The sequence below is a fragment of the Myodes glareolus genome, chromosome 4 (assembly GCF_982192425.1).
Source record: "Myodes glareolus chromosome 4, mMyoGla1.1, whole genome shotgun sequence".
Lineage (NCBI taxonomy): Eukaryota > Metazoa > Chordata > Mammalia > Rodentia > Cricetidae > Myodes > Myodes glareolus.
Genome location: NC_142029.1, coordinates 12,884,010 through 12,902,857, shown reverse-complemented (window position 1 = coordinate 12,902,857; position 18,848 = coordinate 12,884,010). Strand labels below are relative to the sequence as shown.

The window sequence follows — 18,848 nt, the reverse complement described above, 5'->3', positions numbered from 1 at the left end:
TCAGATATAGTTATTCTATTTTATTGACAGCATTTTGCTATCCCCTTTTGTTACCCTTTTGTAGTTAGGCTGTGTTTCCCCATAAGTAACCTGCCATCATTTAGTGGCAACCTTTTCTGGTATTAGTAAATACATTTTAGTTTTAGACAATATTCTATAAAATTGTATGACAATTTTGAAAAAATATTTAATTTCCTTTTAACCCCCATTTCCACTGTTCAGAAGTCTGATGTTAGTCATTTCTTTTTCTAGAACTCTAGCCTCGAGTTCTCAAATTTCCTTGGGACATATCAGGGTGGAGGTCTCATTCTTTTGTGGCACTTGTTGGTTCCTTTTAATCTGTCTTTCTTAGCTCAGGGAAAATGTCTCCTATCATTTTATTCCCTTGCAGCATTTTTTCTCCTATGATTAAGTCATTGGATAAGTTTCTTGGGTTTGTGTGTTTCTCTGCTTTCCATATATATATATATATATATATATATATATATATATATATATATATATGGTCTTGATCTTTTCCTTATGTATTTCCCATTGTGCCCTGTACATTTTAAAACTTGAAAACCATGATTTTAATTTATAAAAACTCTTTCTTGTTTTATTTTTTTCCCTCAAGAAATTTTATGTGTATGAATTTTGCAGGCATGGGTGTCATTACACCACCATGTGTTTGCTGCCCTCACAGGCTGTTAGAGCTCCCGAAACTTTCCTTTGACTATCTCCTGATTTTCCCATCATTTATATTTGTAAATGAAAGACTAGATTGATAATGTATATGAAATGGTCAGTGTCTGTATCCTGCAGATATTTAAGTTTCTCAGGAAGATTTACTTCCTTCAGTGGCTAAATGAAGGCAGCTATGGGAAGTGAGTTATTGGGGGTGGGAGATAGTCTGATGTCATCTCAGAATTATTGGAATTGTCAGAGTTTGGTGAAATTTTTGTTGTTGTTTTGTTTTTAGAGACAGAGTTTCTTTGTGTAGTCCTGGAACTCTATAGACCATGCTGGCTTTGAACTCACAGAGATCCATCTGCTAGTGCCTCCTAAGTGCTTGGTTTAAAGGTGTGTACAATCACCATCCAGCAAGAGTTTTTTTTAAAAAAAGATTTATTATTTTTGTTTTATGGATATGAGTGTTTTGCCTATGTATGTAAGTGCATCATATGTGTGTAGTATATTGCTAGAGTCTAGAAAAGGGTGTCAGATTCCATTGTTACAGGTGGTTGTGAGCCAACCTATTGGTGCTGGGAATCAAACCTGGGCCCTCCTGAAGAACAACAAGTATTCTTCATCTCCGAGCAAGTTCTTCAGTACCCATAAGACAAACCTCTTATGTCAGGAAGATTGAAGCTAATTTTTATGAACACCCCACCACCACCATAGCATTTTCCCACTGTCTTAACTTTTACTTATTAATTTAAAATCTCTTCTGTTGTTTCCATGAGGCCATTGTAATGAGAAGAGTGAACCATATTTGTGGAGTCTCAACTCTCCCCATCCCATGGGTGTTCAAACTTCAGACTAATATACCAGACTTTGTTTTTAAATGTATGCATGTTCTAAGAAATTAAAATTTCCCTCTTGTAGGATAGTTTAATTCACCAACCATTGTGATGTGCTTTTTGATAACTTGTTTATATAATCTCAGTTTCAGAATGACCTTCACATAATTTTAGAAATCTAAAATTTTGCCTATGAATTTGGAAGTTTTAAGATAATATCAAAATTAATCCTAGCACTTGGGAGGAAGAGGTGGACAGATCTCTATGAGTTGGAGCCCAGCCTGGTCTACAGAGTGAGTTCCAGGACAGACTCCAAAGCTACACAGAGAAACCCTGTCTCAAAACAAACAAACAAACAAACAAACAAACAAACAAAAAAGAGATAATAAAAATGGACCATTGTTAATAGGAAGTGGTTGACATGTTTGCATAATTATTATTAATTCTTGTCTTCTTAGAATAGCTTGAATATTTTTTTAATGGAACCTTTTAATATCTAATCCTAAAGACATCTCATCTGAGACAGGCTTTATTTTATTGTGATGATGGGGTTGGAACCCAGGGACTTGTCCTTGCTAAGCAAGTGCTCTCTCTACCTCTGAGTCACACCCTAACCTTGACACAGCCTTCCTCCTCTTTAAGCAGCCTGGTTTTGGAACCTAGAGAAGCTCAGTGAACTCTATGCTGGTCTCCATTGTGCTCATCAGAGCTAAATGCTTGCTGGCAGTGCTTGCTGGCAGAGAAGCAGGCACAAGAGGAATGAATGTGCAGTATTCCAGGATTGCTAGTTGGCTTCCCAGGTAGTGTAGTTGACTGTGGTTGCTACAGCCTAAAGCCCCAGTTCTCATTGGCTCCAGTTCCCACTGGCCCCAGCTCTCATTGGCCCCAGTTCCCCCTGACTCCAGCTCTCACTGGCCCCAGTTCTCCCTAGCTTCAGCTCTCATTGGCCCCAGCTCTCGCTGGCCCCAGCTCTCATTGGCCCCAGTTCTCCCTGGCCCCAGCTCTCACTGGCCCCAGTTCTCCCTGGCTCTAGCTCTCATTGGCCCCAGTTCTCCCTGGCTCCAGCTCTCATGAACCCAGTTCTCATTGACTCCAGCTCTCATTGGACCTAGTTCTCATTGGCTCCAACCCTCATTGGACCAAATTCTCGTTGACAGATACAGATTATGCAGAGATGTTTCAGAACATTGATCATGAAGATATTTCTTGCTATGCTGAAGGAATAGTAAAAGACAGTTGAGAAACATAAAATTAAAAGTGAAAAAACAAAACAAAACAAAAACCCCAGCAAGATACAATCAAGCAAGAAAAGGAAGTCAGTGGCAGGAAGGGATCCTTGAGTTCTCTGTGTACCAAAGTGTTCCTAGATAGAGCCCTTATAGAAGTCTGTCCTTGAATGTAACTCTGCGTGGGAACATTTACCACACTGCTCCTTTGAATGTATATAGCTTCATGGAGTTACATACATGTATTTTGTTTTTAAGATTTCTTTTCCTGTACTACGATTTTAAAAACTAAGGAGACAGTTGGATAATTTTCTAGATAAGCTCTATGTAATGTTACATCTGAGGAGATGGAAGTGTTCTACATCCATTTAGTCTGACATAGCTACTAGTCACATATCGCTATTGATGTATATGACATGCATTTGGAGAACTGAAAATTTACTTTTATTTATTTGGATTTTATGTAAGTAAGTTACTGGTCACTATATCTGGCTGCTTTTAGATTTAAGCCCTTCAAGAGGCCTTTCTGTTCAAGTAGAAGTGGAGAAGATGGAAGAACCAAAGGAAAAGAGTGTTGGGGCACAGGCATGAAGATGAATCTAACTTTAGCTGTGTGTGCCATACCTCCTCATTCTCATCATTTGCAAGGACAAATAAAGGTTCTAGTTTGTGGAGGCTCCCCCTGTAGGCTGCTTGATCTTTGTCTTGATCAGTCTGATCTGATCAGTGCTGATGTTTGCACATGTGGTCCCGAGTGCAGCCCTGTTAGAACAAGTATTTGGTTTCCACCTGGATGAATGAACAAGCTACAGAGTAGGATTAAAGGGGCTTTCTCCATTTACTCTGTTTACTGGTAGTGGTACTGAGCTCTTTGGATAGGGCAGCCTTTGGCATCAAGTGGGAAACAAATGATTTTGCTAAACATTTCTACTGTTCTCAAGACCAGAGGTTTCTCATTGTGGGCATGCAGATTGGGATTTGGGAGGTTCAGAGGGGACCCTAGATTCGGCATCTCTCACCAGTCACAGGGGAATTCTATTTTGAACAATAAAGCTTTAATCTCAGTCAGTCAAGATTATAAAATTGTCTTTGACAGCTCTTGGTGGCCACCACCAGGTGGCACCATGTCCACTTGCTTTGTTTGTTGTTGCTAGGCCTTAGGACTAAGAGGAATAAGATGGAGTCTTTGTCCCTGTCCGCCTGTGTTTTCCTCACTGCCTCCTGAGGCTTTGCCTTGTGAGCTCGGATCCAGGCTATGGAAGAACTGGTTGCTTTCTGCTGTGCTCTCTCAATACTGGGGGCGGGGGGGTGTTTACTTCTTTTCACTTAATTCAGACTGGGGTATTGACCTAGGATCAGTTATATTTTCCTCCTTTTTGTGAACCAATATTTTTTTAAAAAATGCATGAAATGTAGGAAATAAAATGTTAATTTTCTACAAATTCACTTACCAGGAAAGTATCTATGAACTGACCATTTAGTCTTGTATTCTAAGCAGTTATATATTTTTATATTTCTTTTATAAAATGGGATTGATATGTTAGCTTGATGATTGAATTGTGTGTAATAAAATGTACTAGTTTTGTCTTTTATACCTTGAATGATAGAATCTGGGTAAAAAAAAGTCTCTTTTTGAGATGATTTATTTCTTTTTGATGACTTCTGAATTCTCTTGCAACTTTAGAAGCTCCCTTTAATTTTGACTTCAGATATTTTATAAAATTGGAGTTTTGTGTAACAATAACAATCTATTGTTAACTACACTTTGGTGTATTTTTAGTCTGTCTTTCTTACTATGTTTCAGTTAATAGCCATCTTTTAAAAAATCTGTGGGACATAAGCAACCTTGTTTTCTGATGTTTCTTTTGTCTCTTACTAAGCTGTGAACATTTTGAAAACAGGAAGAGAAAATTTTGCTAATCAAAGGGCACCTGCAGCCTTTAATCCAGGAACATCACTTGCCACATTTAGAACTCCCTCTTAAGCATTTGTGTTGTTTGTAACATATAACATGTTTGTATGCCTCCTGTATTGTCTGCACTGCCTCCTTCACTAGTCTTTGTCATGCAATCATGGGTTTCCTATACAGCCTTGTCTCTTTGAGCCTGTTCATTTTCATCTGACTTTTATGCTTATTTTTGGGGGGGGAGGAATGATCTTTTGGAAAGACTTTTAAAGGTGTGGTGCAGAGAGACAAGTAGCAAACTCCATTAGCCTGGTAGGAAAGGAAGTTCTTTACAAAGGGTCCTGTTCTTTCCTTCTTTACTGAGGCTCTCAGTGTGGCCATAGGCACTTTAGGAAGCAGGGAAGAGGCAGTCAGTCTCTGTAACACCATGCATATTTTCTGTCTCAGCATGGGCCTCCAGATAGGGGATGAGGGGTCTTTGACAAGTGTTTGCCATGTCCTTCCTGTAGTATGTGATGTGGTGGCTCCTCCTGCTGCTTTACAGCTGAGGCTCTTTGACTGTAAGTCCGAGGGTATTTACCACAGACATTTGTGTGTGTATATTTCTGGTGTTTGACTTTATTTGTTAAAATGGGATCCAGGTGTATAGAGAAGGCATATCAGATAATGTTGTAACTCTTCATGGACCCCTCAGGTCTCTTTTACCATTATGTGTGTCCCTGACGTTGGAGTGCCTTCACTTTGACTTTGGGTTTATAGAGGCTCTTTTGCTAATGTTCTTCAAGTGTTTTGCAGTGCTGGCAGTAAAAGCTGGTGCTGTAAGAAGTTTTTATATGCCCGTCTTAGAGTTTCTATTGCTCTGAAGAGACACCATGACCATAGCAACTCTTACAAAGGAAAAACATTTGATTGGGGTGGCTTATGTTTTCAGAGGTTTAGTCCTTTATCATCATGGTGTGACATGATGGCAGGCAGAAATGGTGAAGTAGCTGACTGTTCTATATCTTTGATTTGCGGTAATAGGAAGCAGTCTGAGACAGTGGGCGTGGCTTAAGCATATATGAGCCCTCAAAGCTCCACAGTGATGCAACACTTCACTTCCTCCAACAAAGCCACACCTCCTAATAGTGCCATTCACCATGAGCTTATGGGGGCCAATTAGATAGTAAACAGTCCACCATCCTTCACTTAAAATGCTCATGCCCAGTAGCTGTTAGGGTGAGGGTAGGTAAACTGGAGTATATGTAAGGTCAGCCTAGTTTTGTATATTAACGGGTCAAGGATTAATGACACACCGAAGACTCTAGGATGGGACCCTCTCCTTTGAGATCTTTTAGATGTAGACATTTTGGGCAAATTGCGTTTAGGAAGCATTTGGACTTGGAACTTCATGGCACCTGAACTATCTTCATGTAAACTTATTCAAGGTTGTGAAAGTAAAACTTCAATTACTGGAGTCTGGCAAAAATCTTCCCAAAGGCTCTGTATTCTTTGGTCTGTGGCCTCAGGCCTCCTGGCTTCTCTGAGGACTGTGTGTGCTGCAGTGCTCCCTTTGACTCATCTATCTCCCCCTCCCCTAACATTAACTTACATGGTTTGTAAAAATATTTTTTGACTTACATGCTAGAAATGCCACAATTGCTTCACATTGACACCTGAACCCATTGTCTTTCCTCTTCAACCCATCCTGTCCCCAGGCCTGCTTTCATCTTAGACTTTCAGTAGAATTAAATCCAGTCTCTAACCTTTGTCTGGTCCAGCATGCTTGGATTTGTGGACTCATCTCTCTTACAGCACTTGAATACTCCCGCCCCTGCTTCCCCTTTGGTCCTAGCAGCTGAACCAATAGCTGTGTTCAGAGGGACAGTCTTGGCTAACTCAGACCTGACTCCTCCTCTCTGGCAGGGAGTGTGCTGCTGCATGAAGACAGGAGCAGCTTCTGAAGGTCAGAGCTGCAAAGATCTGCCTGAAAAGTTTGCCTTTATTTCATTTCTCTTGCATTAAAATGAATATTCATTTTAAAGATTTAGAAAAAGATGGGAAGCAAAAGCCAGCAAAAGGAAATCAAGTTTCTTTTATTTGGGTAATTTTTCATTTCTCCCATCTGCTCTAGTTGGAGGAAGAGAAATCATAGGAACCTTTTTTGGAGTGGTTTATTCTTATTTTGCTTTTTCAGTGATAGGATCGTCAGACCAAGTACAGAAAGCCCAGTAAATTTGAATTTCAGATAAACAATTTTTCTGTGTAAATATATCCATAGTATTATGTGAACTTTACTAAAAATTGTTTGTTCATTTGAAATTCAAATTTAGCCAAGATAAGTGGCTCATACCTGTAATCAGTACCAGCTGCTTAGGAGTCTGAGGCAGGAGGATTTTGAGTTGGGCCTGTCTGGGCTACATAGTACATTCAAAGTCAACCTGTGTAACTCAGTGTGAAAACCCTCCCCCTTTCTCTCTCTTGCTTTATTTTATTTTATGTATGTATGTGTATATATATATATATATATATATATATATAAAATTTTACACGCCAGTCTCAGTTTCCCTTCCCTCCTCTCCTCAATTTTTTTGAAAATAAAATGGGTCAGGAATATAGCTCAGTGGTAGTGCATACCTGTATGTACAATGCTCTGGGTTCCATCCTTAGAACCACAAAAGAAGGCGTACTGAGGTAGAAAGGGAAAGAAAGAAAGAAAAAGGAAAAGAAGGAATGAATTAAAATTAACTGGCCTTCCTTATTTTTTGTAATTTTAAAATTATATTTCTTTATTGGTTGGGGGACACAGTTTGCATATAGAGGTCAGAAGACAACTTGTGGGAGTCATCCCTTCTATCATGTGGGTCTTGGAGATCAAATTCAAATCATAAGGTTTGGTGGCAGATGCCTTTCCCTATTGAGCCAACTTTCCAGGTTCACCTGTACAATAAATTTATATAGTAAGTTTGGCAATCTCCTTACTGAAGGATCTATTTACATTTTTTCCTAACCTTAAGACTCACCAAGATCATGAGAGGGGATCGTCTTGACTTATCTCTAGACATCAGCAGTCAGATTGAAATCCTGTGTCCCATGACCCAGTTAGGAACTGAAGACTAACACATCTCTGACACCTTTTGGATTTTTCAGCTCTTCTTTCATATTTTCCTGTAATTCAGTGTTTACGAACAGAGTATCCTCTCAATGCTATGAAAAATTGAAGGCAGACTTTTCCTAACTCAAGTATTTGCTCTGAACCAAACATTTTGTCTTCAAACACATCTTAATTATGGACTATGGGCTAGGCTCTATCTTTTCTACTGGACATTTTAAATCTTGATCCTGAAGCCTGAGTCAGTACCTGCTCTGATGTTTGTTTGTTATTAAACAAGTTAGTTTAATAACTTGTCCAAAGTAATACATTTATTTCTTCATAAAACTTTCACAGTGCTTAAAAGTTTTGGTTTATAAACCATTTTAATTATGTGTATATGTTGGGTTTTAGTTGGGTGAGGAAGAGAAATCATATGAACAATTTTGGAGTATAGTTTATTTTATTTTTGAAAGAAATTCCTGCTGGCCTGGTTTGTGACATTAACCGAGATTGTGCCAACACCTTCATCAAATTCTTACTGGAGAGACAAAAGTGGTCTGAAGTCCTTCTGCTCCTCACCCGCAAAGTCAGCGGGCAGCCGCATCTCAGAAACTGCCTTATCAAAGACTGTGACCTCTCAGACCTGGACATCTGTACTGTCATTCCCCATCTCAGCTCCTGGGACCAGAGGAAGACCCAGCTTCTGAGCCGCCTGATTGACAGTGGAGGTGAGTGTGCCTGGGCATAATGGGCCAGAGGGCCCTGTGAGGTGTCTGCATAGAGGCTCAGCTATAGCCTAGCTGTCCCTTCCTGTAGAGAAACCAACACATTTTCATCCTTTTCTCCCAGTACCTCCTTGTTTGGAAACAGTGAGGGGTTAAAGAATGTTTGTCGCCTAAGTGAACTGCCTCGAGGAACGCTGCATTCTTGTGAACCCCAGTCAGTGCTTTCCTAGTTTTCTCTTATGTGGGAAGCACCATGTGTGTGGAGGATCCTTGACTCTGGCTTAGTCACACTGGTCAATTCCACCTGACTTTTATCTAAACCTTTTCTGCCATGGATATTTCATGCAACCCTTTGTCCACTCTTGTGGCTTTCTTTCCTGATCATAGCCTGGGACTTTATGGTACTTGTTTATAGAGAAACAGCCAAGTAGTTCATGGGCGAAAACATTGGATACTCCAGTAAGAGCACTGGTGGCTGTGTGTCTAGAATGTGCAGTACATTATGCTAGATTGAATTTAATTTAAAAACTAATTGAGAAACATGTGTCTCTTATTACCCAAATTCTCTACATCACTATTCTTGCCCTACTAGGTGTGTGGCCTTGAGTGAGCAGCTGTCATGCCCTTACCTGTTTATATATAACAGGAATAACAGCAATCTGTATTTCTTAGAGTTGCTTTGCATATTAAATGAGCTCGTGTGCAAGCTTTTGGAAGAGTTCCTTGGCTGTGTGTTTTTCTCTTTGTGTTATAGCCCTTTATAAAGCATAGTAACACATTGATCCTCGTCTTTGACAGTGCTGCATGCAGCACAGAGCCTCCAGGTATTGGCTCCACTCACAGGGAGATGGAGTACCTTTTACAAGTTATTTTTTCAAGCCTCTTCCTTGTGTGTGCTGTCTCAGAAATTACTGCTGTGACGGAAGGAATTCCTGTTTTATTCTTTGATGTAGCCAACACTCACAGAGCATCTCCAGCATTAGGTGCTAGTACAGCAGGGCTGCAGATTTACAGGAATGAGCTGCCTCTGGTGGGGGTTATAGAGGCTGCAGTGCAAAGGGAGTGTGAATGGAGTGGAGACGTGTCGGGAGGGGAGAAGTGAAGAGTTAGGAAGTATACTCAGGTCCTGACTCCCGACTGTGTCAGGCAGGTGGTGTTAGAAAGCATTAAGGTTTCTGTTGTTCTTGTGCCCTGTCCTCACTAGACCGGGGAGGGACAGGACAGATGGGGGAGGGGCATGGCCAGAGAAGGAGCAGGATTTTCCCTAAGGGGCCAGAAAGGGTGTGTGTGGTGGGGGACCATCTTGGAAGTCAGATCAGCAACTTCCCTCTCTCATCGAGTCAGACTCCACCTCCTTCCAGGGTCATGATGATCTTTTTTCTGCCTCTTTCCCCCATTCTACTCCCGTCCCAGCACTGCCTGAGGGTCTTCAAGAGAGCCAGGACAGGCCACTTCTCATGTGCCTGAGACACGAGGACTTCGACTTGGCTTTTCTTCTCTTGACCAAGGGTGCAGACCCGCGTAGTGTTTCTCTCATGGAAGGTGACACTCCTCTGCACGCAGCACTCCACATCTTTCTGGACATCAATGGTGAGCAGTCCGTTTCTGGAGAAGGGAGCTGGATGTTAGAAATGATGCTTTGCTCTCTTATCTGGGAAAAAGTCATCTGAAAAGGACCTGTTTCCTCACCAGGTCTAAAGAAATGACCAATGTATGTCATGGTGAATGATCTGATTATAGTGGGAGTGGGGTTTAAATTCTTAAGTTGGTTGTATATAGCTTACAAATACCTTTCATGTATTTTTTATCATTTTTTCAAGAATCCTGACTTACAGGATGTTGCTGTAATATTATCAAGTAATTTTAGGAGGTACCACTGATAACCGGGATGGCAGTTATTTGTTGACAGGGGCTATCTTGCTCATGGCCTCTGCTTATTGGTTGCCAGTATACCTTCCTGATGATAACAACCAAACTGCCGCCACATTGCCAGATTCCCCATGGGACAAGTTACCTTGGTTAAGAACATTGCAACATATAATGAGTATCACCTCTTTGGAGAGGATCGGTGTTGGATGGTGCCTTAAACTGGCACTGCTTTCATGCCCACGGCCTGCTGTTCCCTGAGAAGAACGGCTTTGCACTCACAGGATTCTGTTTATCTCTTTCAGCTGACATTGGCTTTAACTTCCTCAGCCACCTGTTGGACTTATTCTTGTCCAACCCTACCGAATTTTATTACCTTAATCCTAACGTTCAAGATAGCAATGGAAACACACTGATGCACCTCCTTTTCCAGAAGGGTATGTTGAAGCGCACGAAGAAGCTGATAGATTTGCTGGTGAAGTTTGACATCAACTTCAACCTGAAGAACAAAGCAGGCAAAGGCATACGGCACCGTATTAAGAAAAATGATGCTCTGCTTTTGGCCTGGAACAAAGCTGTGACAGAGAGCAGGCGGAAGAACCGCCAAGACCCTTCTGCCCAACTGGGGAGGCTCTCCAGGTCTTCTGCCCCTGGCCAGATGTCTCAGCTCAAGTCCCAAACTCCCTTCAAGTCTCTGCCATGTGCTGCCACTGGCAAAACCCTTTCCTCTGGACTCACAGAGATTCTTCCTGATGTTCAGGTAACCAGGCATGAACCTGAAGCCATCAGGACACGCTCCCTGAGAGACCGCCTTGTACAGGACATCACAGTTCTGATCCAGAAGGTTGAGTTGGATATGTCTCTACCAGAGGACTATCCCCAGCGAGGCTCTTTCAAGGTAGCAGCTGGTACAGAAGGGAAGAAAGACAAACTCCAGGGAGCCCCGAGTGTAGGAAGCTCTGACTATAGTAGAAACAACCCTATTGCCTCTGAGGCTGGGGATGGGCATGCTCAGGTAGGCCCAGGGACTTCCCAGCTTGTTCCTGTAGGTAACAGATTGGGAGTAGCCAGTGATAATCAGGACAACTGGACTATGCAGGAGATTGAGGCCTGTCTGCAGGACTTTGATAACATGACCTGGGAGATCGAGTGCACTTCAGAAATGCTGAAGAAGCTGTCCAGTAAGGTTATGACCAAAGTTATAAAGAAGAAAATCATCCTCGCCATCCAGCAGTTGGGGAATGGTGAATGGACCCAGGGCCTGCAGAAGAGGCTAAAGCACTCAAAAGGAAACATCCAACTCTTTGAAGCAAAGCTGGACAAAGGTGCCAGGATGCTATGGGAGCTTGCCATTGACTTCTCTGCTCGGTGCAGTGAGAACTCTGAGAAAATTATGGGTGCGGAACGGAGCACCTGCTCCCTGGAAAAATCAGGGCGGGTCTATACGGAGATCATCCGCATCTGGGACATTGTCTTAGATCACTGCAAGCTGTCAGATTCTATCATGGCCATCTGCAGTGCCTATACTCGCGGCTTGTCCTGTGTCCTCCGGAAGAAGCTGAAGGGGATCAACAAAGGGCAAGTATCAGCTAACATGAAAATCCAAAAGCGAATACCCCGATGCTATGTGGAAGACACAGAGGCTGAGAAGAGCGTAGAGCAGGTAGATCCTGAGTACTTTCCCCCAGCCAGTGCTGTGGAGACAGAGTACAACATCATGAAGTTCCACAGCTTCAGCACCAACATGGCCTTAAACATCCTCAGTGACATGACAGCAACGGTGGAGTATCCATTCCGAGTGGGTGAGCTTGAGTACGCTGTGATTGACCTCAACCCTAGGCCTCTGGAGCCCATCATCCTTATTGGGCGGAGTGGCACTGGGAAAACAACCTGTTGCTTATACAGACTTTGGAAGAAATTCCACATTTATTGGGAGAAAGCTGAGCAGGCAGGAAGCCCATTGCTATCAAAACAGATCTTGCCAAAGAAAAGGTTGGAAGTAGAGCCCGGAAAAGAAGGTCCAGGTAGGGAGGAAGAAGAAGATGAGGAAGAGGAGAGTTCCATTAAAGTGGAAACAATGGATATTATAGATGAGGAGCAAGAGAGTGAAGCTTGTGCTGGGGGAGCCACAGTGGAGCCAGCAGGGGACAGCCAAGTAGCAGAAGGATGTGTGCCAGAGCACCCACAGCAGCTGGAACATCTGCACCAGATCTTTGTGACCAAGAACCACGTCCTGTGCCAGGAGGTGCAGAGAAATTTTATTGAGCTAACCAAGTCTACCAAGGCCACCAGTCACTACAAACCACTGGATCCCAGTGTCCACAAACTCCAGGACCTGAGGGACGAGAACTTCCCTCTGTTTGTTACTTCCAAGCAGCTGCTCCTCCTGCTTGATGCTTCTCTGCCAAAACCATTTTTTCTGAGAAACGAAGATGGAAGCTTAAAAAGAACCATTGTAGGATGGTCCACACAGGAAGAGTTTAGCATTCCCAGCTGGGAAGAGGATGATGAAGAGGTTGAGGCCGATGGGAACTATAGTGAGGAGGAGAAAGCTACAGAAACACATGCAGGTGATAGTGATCCTCGGGTGTATGTGACATTTGAGGTGTTCACCAATGAGATATGGCCCAAAATGATCAAAGGGAGAAGTTCCTACAACCCAGCACTGATTTGGAAAGAAATAAAATCATTCCTGAAGGGTTCTTTTGAGGCTCTTAGTTGTCCTCATGGGAGACTGACTGAGGAAGCCTATAAGAAGTTAGGGAGGAAACGATCCCCCAATTTCAAAGAAGACCGGAGTGAGATCTACAGCCTCTTCTGCCTGTATCAGCAGATCAGGTCCCAGAAAGGGTACTTTGATGAAGAAGATGTCCTGTACAACCTGTCCTGGAGACTGTCAAAGCTCAGGGTACTCCCCTGGTCCATCCATGAGCTCTATGGTGATGAGATTCAGGATTTCACCCAAGCAGAGCTGGCTCTACTGATGAAATGCATCAATGACCCCAATGCCATGTTCCTCACTGGAGACACTGCCCAAAGCATCATGAAGGGCGTGGCCTTCCGCTTCAGCGATCTGCTCTCACTGTTCCACTATGCCAGCAGAAACACAGTGGATAAGCAATGTGCTGTTCGAAAGCCCAAGAGGATTCACCAGCTGTACCAGAATTACAGATCCCACTCAGGTACCTCAGGCCTCAGGCTCATCTGCTGGGGAGGGGCTGGAGCATAGGCCTTGGGCTGTGTCTGTATCAGAAGTAAGTCGGTGACTCAAGGTTTGCTAGTAAATATGTTCATAGATAAGAGAACTTAGAATTTTTTGCCTCCACTCATCTGTAAATAGATCACTGAAAATGTGGTTTGGTAGAAATGAATCTTTTTTTAAAAAAGAGTTTATTTATTTTTTATGTATACAAAGTTCTGCCTGCATATATACCTGCAGGCCAGAAGAGGGCGCCAGATCTCATTACAGATGGTTGTGAGCCACCATGTGGGTCCTGGGAATTGAACTCAGAACCTCTGGAAGAGCAATCAGTGCTCCTAACCATGAAGTCATCTGTCCAGCCCTAGAAATGAATCTTTAGTGACTGTGTGTCCCAGGGAGTTTCTGTGATACAGACATTTCAGGGCAACATTGAAAGTGCTCTGGACACCTTTGCTAACTAACTCCCCTTTGTGGTGACACCAGTTGTCTAGCCTGGCAGAGATTGTTGATGTCGAGGAACAGTTCTTCATATGCTGGTCTTTAACAGCTTTTGTATCTCTCAGAATTTTACAGAAGTAGGAAGTGACAGCAGGCAGGCAGGAGCAACAGCAGGTGGCATTGTTGACTGGCACCAGGGAGTAGAACCTTTAGCTCTACAAATGCTACAGCTCATGTGTAGGCCTGGGAGTCAGAGTTTCTTTTCTCTTTTTAGTTTGAAATTTTAAAAATCAAAATACAAATACATCACTTTACCTACCTTATTATACTTCCCCCAAATTCTCCCACCTGTCCCTTCCCTCTTAAAGTCATGACCTCTGTTTTTTTTTTTTTTCTTTTTCTCAAGACAGAGTTTCTCTGTAGCTTTGGAGCCTGTCCTGAAACTAGCTCTTGTAGATCACGTTGGCCTCCAACTCATAGAGATTTCTCCTGCCTCTGCCTCCTGCTAGGATTAAAGGCGTGTGCCACCACCGCCCTGTTGGCCTTGGCGCCTTTAACTATTATTGTTTTACACGCACACATATGCAGGCATGCAAACACACACACAACCTACTCAGTCTGTTCAATGTTGTTTGTGTGGATATGTTTTCAGGACTGACCACTTGGAGTTGGATAACTAAGTAGGGGTTTACTCCTGAGAAAGACTAATTATCTCTCTCTCCACAACCCAGCAGTGGTGGTAGGGCCTGTTTTTCTCCTTCCACATCACCGTGTTTGTTGGTGTTAGCATTGCTCAGGGAACATGGCTGAAAGTCAGGATTTCTTCACCCTTGGCAACATTTGGTAATGAACTTTCCAGGTGGGCTTAGGCACCAGGACTCTTCAGCTCTTGACAGTGGCCAGTGTTATAACTCCCAGGCCTGGGATCTTGGAAACCATTGACTCTTCGGAAGCCTTGACAGCTCTTTGGAAGCCTTACAGCCACCTGGGTCTGCAGTGTCTCTCTGGCTTTTTAATGGACTTTCTCCTTCTGCAGCTTCAGTTCCATTCTCATTCTGTTCATTCCGTCTCACTTGCCCCTGTCCTGGTTGCTCTGCAGAACTCAGTACTTCTTCTTCATCAGCCAGCTACATGCAGCTCAGCTGCTGCCACCTCTACCACCATGGCCTTTCTCCTGTCACTGTCTTCATGACACGCTACTGCCTCAACTGACTGACTACTTCTTTATTCATGTGATCAGTCCAGTCCGACTCAAAGTAGAGGAGAAAAGATCATTCACTTCTAGAAGATTTTTATTGTGTCTAATATTGTGACACCAAGGGAGGGAGGCAGCTTAGGAAGATGCCTCTCAACGTCTTGAGCCAAACAGCCTGCTTATATGGCCAGAGAGAGGGTACTTGTACCAATCACAGCACACCTGGAATGCAAACGAAGGCTGTCTCTTTAGTGCCATTTCCAGCAGACCTTTTGCTAATTCACGAGGGGAATTACTGTTCCTCTGGTGTAGGTGAAAATTGTTGCAGGGCCATCTAGATTTTGTTGAAGCTCTAGAAACTGTTTGAAAGAGTCCTGACTGAGGCTGTGCCTTCAGGAACTGGAACAGTCAGCTGCCACCATTGCATAGTTTCTCAAGGCATTTATGGAATTCCAAATGAACTGGCACTGGCACAAGGATAATTTCTCAGGCTGTTGGATAGACATTCCTTTTGCTCAAAATGACCAGAACAACAAAGGAGAATCCAACAGCTATCACATAGGGGATCAAATTACCCTACCTCCCAACTTCTTGCTTATATATAAGACATTAAAGAATTTATTAATGCTGGGTGTGGTTGTGCACACTTTTAATCCCAGGATTGTGCAGCCAGTGGTAGGCAGATCTCTGAGTTCAAGGCCAGCCTGTTTTACATAGTGAGTTCCAGGATTGCTGGAGCTACATAGTGAGATCCTATCTCAACAACAAAAACCAAAAAAGGACTTATTATTAACTCTAATAATGAATTTTGTTTTAACTATGCTTAACATTTGCCTACTGTCATCAGGAAAAGGCAGGTCTGCTTTATCTGTCTCAGAAATACTCACTTAGAGTAGGTAATATCCTACTCTAATATCATCAGTCCTTAAAACAGCTTTTCTCTCAAACTAGCCAATTGGAGTTTGAGAGAAAACAATATACACTTAAACACTTTTTTCTTTTTGCATTTTTCATATATCTGTGTATTGTCTATGTGTGTGGGATGTGTCCATAAGTGTGTTGGTATACACGTGTGGGTGTGCAGATAGGTGTACATGCATGTGTGTGTAGAGGCCCAAGGCTGAAGCTGGAAGTCTCTCTAACTTGCTCATTGAGGTAAACATCCCTCATTGTTGTCTTTTTTCCACTCCCTGGCAACAACTCATCTCTCTGTTTCTATGGAGTTCCTGTTATGGATGCCTCATGTGAGTAGAAAAATACAGTATGTGACCATTTTGTCTGGTCATATAATTAATTAATATTTCAAGGTTTACCAAAGTTACATCCAAGCATAGCATGTGTGTGTGTGTGTGTGTGTGTGTGTGTGTGTGTGTGTCTGTGTTTTTCCTTTTTATGGTTGGTCTATATTCCTTGTATATGGTGATAGCAAAAATTACTTTCCTAGTTTCCTGGATGGTATTTAAGGAATTCCAGTTGTTCACCATAGTACTTTTGTGCCCTTTTTGGGCTCCACTGTTAGTGTAAATCTTTGGCCCTTGCTAGCTCTTAACAAATAGGGAACCACAGTGGCAACAGATTTTTCTTAGGAACAGCAGTTTCTAATTACATTCATGACTGCTCTATATTGGAAACTTGTAATAATTATAAAGAATCAGATAAAATGTTTTCTCCTATTTGATAAAAGTAAGTTGTGATAACACATGGAATTTCATGGTATTCTGCCTTGATTGTTATAATCTATCTGGTACTAGGCAAGTACCAAATGGCATCTAAGAGACCTAGAGAGACCCAGGAAGATAGGTATTCAGTCTAACTTAAAATCCCATCACTTAGATGAGTCCAGTTATTTCTTAGCTGGTGGAGTTTATTGTTTCATCTGTCACATTGGGTTCCTGTAAGGGTTTCCTGGAGGGATTTTTATGAGGGTGACTATTGTATCTCAGGCTTTAGTCAATATTGCTTCAGAGCATAGATAAGAAATGAGACCAGGTGGGAAAAAGCTTTCTGCAAAGTCTGTTCTCTGGCTCTGACACTTTTCCTTTGTATAGTACTGTTTCATCTGGGTAAACCTGGAAGAACAGGGTGATAGAGGCTGTGACTGTTTCCAGGTAGCAATTACTGATGCAGTTACCATGGTAATATTGTTTTCAGTGTTGTGGGGGCCAATGAGAGGAGACAGTGATTCTTGATCTTACTATATTCTTACCATATTTATATGGACAGTCCAGTACCTTTAGTTGTGGAGACATATCTACCTTGAGTTCCTTAGGCAGTGGTCTTTCCATTGTCCTCGGAAGTTGTGGTTGAGGTCTCATAAATCTGCTCAGTACAGCAACACATTCCTGCCTTCACCTGCTATACCCAGAGTGATCTGGGTTAGGACCACATTGTTAACAAGTGGAAATGGGATAGAAACTTGAAATGAAGTATTCTGCCTGAGCCAGTAATATATACTGCCTCCTCTGTGGAAAAGAAAACCAAACAAATAACCATAAACCTCAGCCTTGCTGTGTGGTATTTGACAGATACTTTCTGTCTCATCCAAGGGATCCTCAATCTTGCATCTGGAGTGGTGGACTTACTTCAGTTCTACTTCCCAGAATCCTTTGATCGCCTTCCAAGAGATTCTGGACTTTTTGATGGTCCCAAGCCAACTCTCTTGGACTCTTGTAGTGTAAGCGACTTGGCAATTTTGCTGCGAGGGAACAAAAGAAAAACCCAGCCCATTGAATTTGGTGCCCACCAGGTAAGCTTATTGGGATTATATGTTCTGAAATCAGTCAGTTTGAAGTTGCAGTCATAAAGTAGCAGCAGCTGAATTACCATGTAAGAATCCAGTAGCTCTTGATCTAGGATGGTTGTATGCTTAAGAGAGGCCCTTGACTGGGACTATCTTCCTAGTCCTAACTGACCATGTCCACCCTGTCCATTTCTCTTTAAAGTCATTACTCGTTTCCTAGGGACAGGTGACACTTTCCTTTATTTAACTATGTAGAATCTGATATTGTTTGGGTTTATTTTTCTTTAGGTGATTCTCGTTGCCAATGAAATGGCAAAGGAGAAAATTCCAGAAGAGCTGGGGTTAGCACTTGTGCTAACTGTTTATGAGGCAAAAGGATTGGAATTCGATGATGTCCTCCTTTACAACTTTTTTACTGACTCTGAGGTATGTCCCACTGAGTTCTTCTCACACAGTCCAGGTCTGTGCCTGAGTGGAACGTCTGCTCTGCAGAAGACAGTCTGGAGCTAAGGCTAAGAGTTTGTCACAGGTGCCTGTGTGTGTTGTAGAGCATCTTGTATTTAGTGTGGGGGTTTGTGAGTTAGTGGAGGGTTTGAGAGTAGCTGTGGGTTGTTCCACAGTGACTCATGGGCTGCTTTTCCCTCTACACATTCCTGGCTCTCTTGTGTTCATGTCTTCTGAATGGCCAGCACTCAACGGCCGGTTTTCACTAGCTGCTCTTATCATTGACTCCCAGGGATGCCTAAGTTGAAGCAGGTTCTAAGGAGATCCATTCATGAAGGCAAGGTTAGCAGTGTCCACTCTATGAGTTCAGAGCTGGGCAAAGCCAATTGATAAAAAGACAATTCCATGAAGACAGTGAAACTTGGTTCCAGTCTCCTGGATCAGGTGATGTGCGTGACAAGAGCAGCCACCTTATCTCCAGCTTCCTTTGGCATGCTTCACTGTCACAGCTTCACACAGTAGCCGCAGTAG

At 42.6% G+C, this 18,848-nt stretch overlaps 1 protein-coding gene across 1 annotated transcript in view; it reads left to right on the top strand.

The window, feature by feature from the left end:
• The window catches only part of Trank1 (tetratricopeptide repeat and ankyrin repeat containing 1), an 83,500-nt gene that overhangs the window by 41,333 nt on the left and 23,319 nt on the right, over positions 1–18,848 (top strand). Inside the window, exons 10-14 of the mRNA XM_087905108.1 lie at positions 8,181–8,435; positions 9,846–10,022; positions 10,604–13,480; positions 17,680–17,879; positions 18,162–18,299. Of these exons, the coding sequence (XP_087761234.1) occupies positions 8,181–8,435; positions 9,846–10,022; positions 10,604–13,480; positions 17,680–17,879; positions 18,162–18,299 (3,647 nt within the window). The remainder of the gene's footprint in view (positions 1–8,180; positions 8,436–9,845; positions 10,023–10,603; positions 13,481–17,679; positions 17,880–18,161; positions 18,300–18,848) is intronic.